At 39.2% G+C, this 9,629-nt stretch overlaps 1 protein-coding gene across 1 annotated transcript; it reads left to right on the top strand.

Moving 5' to 3' along the window:
- Positions 1-784: 784 nt before the first annotated feature.
- On the top strand, positions 785-6,974 carry GDF3 (growth differentiation factor 3). Its single transcript, XM_061205980.1, has 2 exons — positions 785-1,052; positions 6,148-6,974. Exons 1-2 carry the CDS (start codon positions 785-787, stop codon positions 6,972-6,974), a joined length of 1,095 nt encoding a protein of 364 aa, XP_061061963.1.
- Positions 6,975-9,629: the final 2,655 nt, after the last annotated feature.

The raw sequence follows: 9,629 nt of genomic DNA, 5'->3' as shown, positions 1-9,629 counted from the left end.
CTCCACTGTGAACACTTTGTGTGTGCCTACCTTTTGGCAGGCTCTGTGCCGAGCACTTTAAACACATCATCTTATCAGATTCCTATGGCAAATTAGAAGGCAGGTTTTTCTTTTCAGTTGAGAAAACAAAATTTAGGAAGGTTAAGTGACATGTCCAATGTCACAGAGCTAATAAGTACTGGAACCAGAATTACCCAGTCAGTCTGATTTCTGACTTTTAATCAGGAAGGTCAAAGTTAGTGGAACAAAATTCAGTCCTAGAGCTGAAAACAGATGGGGAGTGTAGATCAACCTCCCCAGGAGGGGTTTTCCCTCCCCGGTTTGGTTTTCCACCTGGCTGTGGCTATAGTTTAGTAGAACTCTACCTGTGTATTTGTCTAATTAGACTATGAATGACAAGACTTTCAATTACTAATAATATGTTCCTAGCACCCATCTCAGCTCCTTGCACATAATAGATGCTTAATAAATGTTTGTTAAAAGAATAAATGTGTATCTCCTTTCCACTTAGTCTACTGCTGACAAATCTCAGATTGTTGTAGAGTTAGGTCCATGCGTGGGTAATCTTTCTTTTGTGAATTTTTTTCTGGGAGAGCAGAGCTGGGGAAGAGAAAAAAAAAAAATCTGTCCTTTTGTATCCAATTGCCTTTGAGGAGCTGGGAAGAGAGCAGTTCACACCTGATTATCTTACATCAGATAAATTAGCAGCACCTGAATTGCTGGGCAGTCAGGCGCTAGAGCTCTCCGCAGCCCCACTAGCCAGCTTCACCTGGGCTCAGGGGCCATGTTTCCTTCGCTGCCAGGCTTGGCTCTAGGCCTCCTGTTAATCCTGGCCTTGGGCCAGACATTCCAATTCCAAGAACATGTCTTTCTCCAATCTCTAGGCTTAGACAAAGAGCCTTCACCCAAGAAGTTCCAACCTGTGCCTTCCATCTTGAAGAGAATTTTCCAGGATCAAGAGGCAGCAGCAACCACTGGCGTCTCTCAAGACTTGTGCTACGTGAAGGAGCTGGGTGTCAGTGGGAACATACTCCGACTTCTCCCAGATCAAGGTGAGGACGTTGGAGTCTTTCCTAGAGATGAATCTGGTGTGAAGAAAGGAATAAAGGGGAAGTAACAATTACGAGGGGTTCATGGGCGGCCACGTACTGGTAATTTACACATTTTATCTTATTTTATCCCAACCACTGTGCTGAGAGGAAGGCAGGTATTCTTATCAAGTTTTTAACAATAAGAAAATTGAGGCTCAGACAGTAGATAACCTGTAACCTATTCGAGATCATACAGCTAGTGTGTGAACAAAGCCAGGATTCAAAATGTTTTTTTCTGAATCAACAGCTCTGTGCTACAATTTAGGTGGAGGTGTGAGGGTGGAATTAGGGCTCAGTCTCCCTCTCCTGAGCCCAAAATGTACTCATCCTGGTCCTCTGAGCTCAGTTTGCCCGGGACTTCTGCTTCCCGCTCCACACCTCCCCATTACTTTTGATGGGTAGAAAAGGCTATTCTTGATTTGTAAATACAAGGCGATAATATATGCCATTGTCATACCCTTCAGATAATCCAATAATTTGCCAAACTGACCACCCACCAAAAATTACCCAGATCAACTGTTAAAAGTTGATTCTCCAGTCTAGTTCCTGCCCCTCACGCCCCCACCCGATTCTTTTCTTTAAAAAAATTTTTATTTATTTATTTATTTATTTTTGGCTGTGTTGGGTCTTCGTTGCTGAGCGCAGGCTTTCTCTAGTTGCGGCGAGCGGGGGCTAGGGGGCTACTCTTCATTGCAGCGCACAGGCTTCTCATTGTGGTGGCTTCTCTTGTTGCGGAGCACGGGCTCTAGGCGCGCGGGCTCAGTAGCTGTGGCGCACGGGCTTAGTTGCTCCGCGGCATGTGGGGTATTCCTGGACCAGGGCTCGAACCCGTGTCCCCTGCATTGGCAGGCGGATTCTTAACCACTGCGACACCAGGGAAGTCCCCCCCACCCGATTCTTATTCAAAGCAGAGATGGGTGTTGTAATCTCCATTTCTATATAGCCTCCCAGGTGGTTGAGGTGGGAGGAATTGAGAGCCCTGGTTGGTTAGTTTTACAGCAACTGGAAATAAGATTTGAGTCCAAGAAGCATTTATTGGATGCCTACTAGGTGCCGGCAGCTGTGTAAGACCGTGAGGGTGCAGAGATGAATGATAAAGTCAGCTTTTTAAGAGTTTATAGAAGACACATCAACAAACAGATGACTTCCATACATTGTGCTAAGTGTCACGTTAGAAGCCTTGGGGGTGGGGCTTCAGGGACAATTCCTGGAGGAAGGTTAAGAGGTGAGGGGAGCTGGTGTGAAGGGTTTTTTCCAAGGAGAGAGTAGGAAATAGCTGAGGCTACTTCCTTCCCTCCACCATGGAAAAAAAAACTTTTAATTTTTGTTATGATCAAAATTCTATCTAATGGTACAGGAAAAGGACACAATCTCATTATCACTCCTCCCTAATGCTCCCCCTAGAGAAAACCACCATTAATAGTTGATGTATATTCTTCCAGACTTTTCTTCTTTGCATATATATAATATAAACTTGTAATTTTTTTAATAAATGGGATCATACTATACATTCCTCCAATATTATGAGTCAAGTCAGAACATATAGTCAACTTATCTCTGTTTTAATGGTTATATAATATTCCATTGTATAGACATGCTACAATTTATGTAACTGATGCCCTGTTGATGAACATAAACATATTATAATAGTGCAGCTTTATATCCATTTTGCGTGTGTGTGCGTGCATGCACTTTTTCTATTATTTCCCTGGATAAGTTCTTAGAAGGGGATTGTTGTATCAAAGAGTAGGCACATTTATACTGTTTTTTTTTTTTTTACATTTATACTTTTGATGTACAGCAAATATCCTTTAAAATTTATACTCCACGTTGAGTGTGTGAGAATTCTCACTTACTTTGACAGTAGTCTCTTTAAAATAGAAACTTATTGAAGTAAAATGTACATTCATAAAAGTGCATAAATTGTACAGAACAGCTCAGTGAAGTTTTGCAGAATAACTAGCACCCAGATCAAGAAACAGTACATGACCAGCACCCCAGAGGATCCTTCATGCCCCCTTCTGTTAATCACTACTTCTCTACAAGGGTAACTGCTATCCTGATGTCTAACATTACGTATTAGTTTTGCCTTGTTTTGAACTTCATGTAAGTGGAACTGTGGAATGTATCCATTTTCGTGTCTGGCTTCTTTCACTCAACATTACATTTGTGAGATTTATCCATGTTGTGTGTATTTGTAGTTCATTTTCATTGCTGTATAGGATTTTATTCTGTTCGTATATGACAGTGTACTTACCCATGCTGCACTGGCTGGCCATTAGGTAACAACACTCTTTTAGCTTTTAATTTTTGTTAATCTGGTAGCAAAACATGATCTCGTTGTTTTAATATGTTTCTTTAATAAGGTAGAATGATGCCCTTTCAAATGGATAATGAATCATTTATTTATTTGCTTATTTATTTAAGACAGAATATAGTCTTTTTTTCTTCCAGCTTTATTGAGATATAATTGACATACAGCACTGTATAAGTCTAAGGTGTATAGCACAATGATTTGATTTATGTATATCACAAAACAATTATCTCCATAAGTATAGTGAGGGAAGTCCCTGGCGGTCCAGTGGTTAGGACTTGGCGCTTTCACTGCCATGGCTTAGGTTCGATCCCTGATTGGGGAACTAAAACCCCACAAGCCGCGCTGTGCAGCCAAAACAACAACAACAACAAACCCAACAAGTATAGCGAACATCCACTGTCTCAGATAGATACAAAGTTACAGAAATAGAAAAAAAATTTTTTCCTTGTGCTAAAAACTTAGAGTTTACTTACTCTTTTATACACGACATACAGCAGTGTTGACTATATTTATCATGTTTATTATCTTAAAATGTGAATCATTCATTTTTATTTTTCAAATAATATTATTATTTGAAAATTTACACATTAAATTTTCAAATTTAAACATTAAATAATGTATACATTATTTATACATTATGACCCTTTTCCTATTGAGGATTCTTTTCCTTAATGATTTGTGAGGCCTCTTAATCATTTGTAAAAGCTCTTTATAGACATATTACAAGTATTCTTGGTTGTTCTTTCTGCTTTTAATTTTGTTAATGATGTCTTTTGAATATAGAAGTTTTTTATTTTCATGTTTTCAAATCTGTTCATCTTTTCCTCTCTGTCTTTTGGGGTTTTTTTCACGCCTAAGGAATGTGATTTAGTGATAAGAGTAAAAAGTGAGACTAATATGTTAGAATTAAAGCCGTGAACAGGAGAGATCAACTGTTAGAGAGGTTGAGAAGGATAAGCACTGTGAAAACACCCCTGCATTTGCTAGTTAGTCAACGCTTAAAGATGTTTATTTCAGTGGACCAGTAAGGGTAAGAGAGTTGGACAATAGCAAGAATATATGGTAAGCAGCAGAGACAGCAAAAATAGACTAATCTTTTTAAGAAGATGGTCAATGAAAAGAAATGGAGAGATGATACAGTAGACTTGAACAGGAACCTGGGTAATTTTAAATGCTTTTTAATTTTGTTGTTTTTTAAATGAGCGTGAAGAGGCATTGTGGTGGAATGGTTAGAATACCTGGGTTTCCATTGTAATTTCTCCACAAGATGAATGACCTTAGAAAAGCTCTTAGGGTAGAGCCACCCTACCAAACAAAATGGTGGCATCAGGTCAAAGAAGTTATTTGTGGAGAGAAATTGAAGATGCAAAACAAACAAACAAAAGGGTAAATGTATCCTCTATTGGGCCTTTTCCTAGAGGAGTAGGTGATGTTTGAAAATCTAAGCAGAGAAGTTAGCTTTGAAAACAGGGAGAGTTCAGCACAATTTCCAAAGATACAGAGAAGGGGGTCCATGTGGAGAAATTGAAGAATCATATTGCATCTCAATTTCCAGTGAAGTGGGAGAAGTATTCAAAAGTATAAGACTAGAAATTATTGACATTGAAAACTGTGGGCTTTAGATAAGAATTACCTAAGGATAAAACATAAGGGAGCTCCAGAGGGCCAGCCTTGGCTGGATGACAGGTGTTTGTTTTGAAGTAAATCTAAGTGGTTACAACACCTGACAGCGTAGGACATTCTTAAACGTTTTTGTGCCATAGGTCTCTTTGGCTGGCAGTTGAAGCCAATGAACCCCTTCTCAGAAAAAGGTTTATATGCCTAAGATAAAATATTTAGAATTTTAAAAGAAATCAATTAAATACTGAAATACATTTATAGAAATATTTTAAAAATGAATGTGTGTATAGTAATGCATGTGATGTTTTATTCATGCAACAAATAACAAGATCTAAAGAAGGGACTATACCATCAGTTCAAAGTAGTTCGAGCATAAATGTTATTTTAAGGCATTTGCAACAACTTAATATATGAACATACCTATGATTTCTATTGGTAACAGTGTCATAGGCCCTTACAATATTATTGGGATTTGTTGCCTATAGTCATAATTGAAAGAAATGCTAAATGTCACTTAGAGTTTAGTGAAGATAAAGATGTGATTCTTTTTCCCATCCAAGATTATAGACCTTCTAAATTCTATTCAGGATCCCTTGGGGACCTCCAATATGAAGATAAAAACCTCTGGCCATAAATGAGGAGTGAGAGAAACAAATCCTCACAAATGGCAGAGTTTTGTTTTGTTTTTTTTTTAATAAGTGGTTTTTTTTTTTTTTAATTTTATTTATTTATTTATGGCTGTGTTGGGTCTTCGTTTCTGTGCGAGGGCTCTCTCTAGTTGTGGCAAGGGGGGCCACTCTTCATCACGGTGCATGGGCCTCTCATTATCGCAGCCTCTCTTGTTGCAGAGCACAGGCTCCAGACGCGCAGGCTCTGTAGTTGTGGCTCACGGGCCTAGTCGCTCCGTGGCATGTGGGATCTTCCCAGACCAGGGCTCGAACCCGTGTGCCCTGCATTGGCAGGCATATTCTCAACCACTGCGCCACCAGGGAGGCCCCATGGCAGAGTTTTATAGCTGAGAATTTCCTGTCCTTGTTTTGTATATGTGGATATACATACAACACTTGACATTTACATCACACAGGTGGAGGTGACTCACATCTCTCTGTCCCCATCTAGGTTTCTTCCTTTACTCCGAGAGCCTTTCCCAAGCCTGCTCCCGCCTACAGAAGCTCCTCTCCTTTAACCTGTCTGCGATTAAAGATGAGGAGCAGTTAACAATGGCCCAGCTGGGCCTGGACTTGGGGCCCAACACTTACTATAACCTGGGACCAGAACTGGAATTGGCTCTGTCCCTGGTTCAGGAGCCACACGTGCGGGGCCAGGCCACCCCAAAGACAGGTAAAATGTTTGCACTGCAGTCAGTACCATGGCCTCAAGGTATCCTTCACTTCAATCTGTTGGATGTGGCTAAGAGGAATAATTACCCCCGGAAGAACTTAGGTTTGTTCCTAGAGATACTGGTCAAAGGAGGCAGAGCCTCTGGGGTGAATTTTCAGCTTGAGGACACCTGCGCCAGACTGAGACGTTCTCTTCACGCTTCCCTGTTGGTGGTCACCCTCAACCCTGAGCAGTGCCACCCTCCTACCCGCAAAAGGAGAGCAGCCATCCCTGCCTCTAAGGCTTCTTGCAAGAACCTCTGCCATCGTCACCAGCTGTTCATCAACTTCCGGGACCTGGGTTGGCACAAGTGGATCATCGCCCCCAAGGGTTTCATGGCAAATTACTGCCATGGAGATTGTCCTTTCTCACTGACCACCTCCCTCAACAGCTCCAATTATGCTTTCATGCAAGCGCTGATGCATGCCATTAACCCAGCAGTTCCCCAGGCTGTCTGCATTCCCACCAAGCTGTCCCCCATCTCCATGCTCTATCAGGACAACGATGACAATGTCATTCTACGGCATTATGAAAACATGGTAGTTGATGAGTGCGGGTGTGGCTAGACTGTCAGCAATAGAACAGAAGGGGTGTTCTCGGGGTAAATGTTCTAATAAAACTATCTGGCTTATGACCTTTGGATCTGAATTGTCAGTATATTTATGTTTACAATTTGTCTTCTTGGAAAATCCATCATGATTAATGATGTCCCGAGTTACACTTACACACACACACACACACACACACAGCCTTAATGATCTTAGTTAATTTTCTGCATTACGCTCATGGGAGTATATTAGATTCTAGGTAGAAGGAAACAGTCATTTATTGATCGCCTATTATGGGCAAGCATTATTCTATGTGTTCCTTGTAAATATATTTCACTGGTCTTTGAGGTAAACATTATTATTTATGTTTCATAGATAAAGAAGCTGAGATTTAGAGCAGCTAAATATCCAATTTTTCTAAAGTCATCTACTTTGTGAATTCCCTGGCGGTCCAGTGGTTAGGACTCAGCACTTTCACCACCGAGGCCCGGGTTCAATCCATAGTTGGGAAACTAAGATCCCACAAGCAGCGCGGCACAACCCCAGAAAAATAAATAGAATAGAATAAAATTTAAAAAAATAAAATAAAATCAACTTTCCCTGCCAGACCTCATATGCTATGCTAACAGTGTTACTTAAAAAAGAATATATATATATATACATATATATATATGTATGCATATATATATATGTATATATATATAGGGACTTCCCTGGTGGTAAGACTCCGCACTCCCAATGCAGGGGGCCTGGGTTCGATCCCTGGTCAGGGAACTAGATCCAGCATGCCGCAACTAAAGGTCCCGTGCACCCAAATAAATAAATAAATAAACTTAAAATATATATATATATATAAAATAATGTAGAAAAATATATCAAAAGAGTACTTGAAATCTATATTGATATCTATATTTCCGTCTGGTCTTTTATGAATATTATATATGATTCCTATAGCTAAGATCAGAGTGTGCATATAATTTTGTATCTTCTTGTATTCACTTATAGAAATTTTTTTCAAATCACCAACATCTACATAGTTAATTTAATGACTATATTATATACAATTATTTAGATACATATTTTATGTAAAAGAATGTTTATCATTGGACATTGTGTTATTTGCAATTTTCATGGTGGAATAGTGTTATGACTCTTCACAAATCATTCTCCACATTTTGTCCCCATCTCCTTAGAAAAATTTCAGACATGAAATTACAGGGTTAAAAGTATAAGTTGACTCTTCTATAATTAATAGAAGATATATATTAAATAAAATATATTGATCTTAAAACAAATAGGCATATATTATGGGGTAAAATGCAAAATTCACATGGACTTCAAATGTAAAACTCTAGAGTTGGTAGGATACTTTGGGTTATATCAGGAAGTATGAGGTCACTTCTCTTGTTTGGAGAATTAAAGAGGAAAAGTCTGTAAATCACTGCTTTATTTAGTCGGTTCTTTAATTCCAATTGTCACTACCTTAAATCAACCTCACCATTCTCATCTGTATTATTGCTATCATTTTTAACCTGATCTTTTGTTTTTACTTGAAAATTTTAAAATGTAGATTATTATAATTTAACTATATTACAAATATATGCAAAAACGCCTGCATAACCCTCCCAGTCTCTTTTCCCATCCTCCTAATGAAACCACCATCCTGAGTTTGGTGTCCACCTTTCCCATTCATTTCTTTATAATTTTACTACATATATTTGGATCCGTAGACATTATAAAGTGTTGCTTCACGAATATGTAAACTTTATAGAAACAATATTGCAGTGTATTTTTCTAACCCTTTTTTTCTCTTTATTTATTATTTCAGAAATTCTTATAGGTTGATACGGGTATGAATATAACTGATTTTTTTCATAGCTGGATAGTAATCCATTACATGCATATTACACAACTGGTTTATCCATTATGCTGTTATTGGACACTAAGGACATTCACACAGACTGTTAACAATCATTTCTATAGAGTGGATACAAAATCTCTTGGCGATCTATTTGTCTAGGACTTCGGGGTAGGGCAGCTGTGAATATACACAATTTGTAAGGACAATGGAGAAGAACCTACAGAGATTGTAACAACTCTAAATGCACATCTTGAACACAAACAAAAGTGATCTTTAAAACGCACTTAGGGACTTCCCTGGCAGTCCAGTGGTTAAGACTTGGTGCTCCCCCTGCAGGGGGAATGGGTTCGATCCCTAGCCAGGGAATTAAGATCCTGCATAAGCGCAGCGCTGCCAAAAAAAAAAACGCACTCAGCTTGTCAAGCGTATCATTGGAATGAGAAACACTGTTCTGATGGTATCAGTGAGGAGATGACTTTGGACAAACCATCATTCAGAAAGAGTTAGTGGAACAATCGGGACAAAGCCAACAGTAGTAACCAACATGTTTACAAAGCACTTTCAGATTATATTTGTTTAAGAGCTAAGAAATTGTTGGAACAGAAGAAAGATCGATAGATGGTTGTTTTGCTTTGCCATTGCGGTCCCAGCCGTATCCTCTGTTTTGAGGGGCCAGGATTTTTGGATGTACCCTCAGACTTGAACAAGGAAGTCTGATTAGCATAAGCAAAAGTCATAAAAATTTCACATGTGAACCAGTTATCAGTGGGTGAGTTTACGATAAGATGCCAAGGGAAGAGGGCCAGCCAGCA

Source organism: Eubalaena glacialis, chromosome 11 (assembly GCF_028564815.1).
Source record: "Eubalaena glacialis isolate mEubGla1 chromosome 11, mEubGla1.1.hap2.+ XY, whole genome shotgun sequence".
NCBI lineage: Eukaryota > Metazoa > Chordata > Mammalia > Artiodactyla > Balaenidae > Eubalaena > Eubalaena glacialis.
Note: the sequence above shows the minus strand (reverse complement) of the source record. Positions and strands in the feature narration are given on the sequence as shown.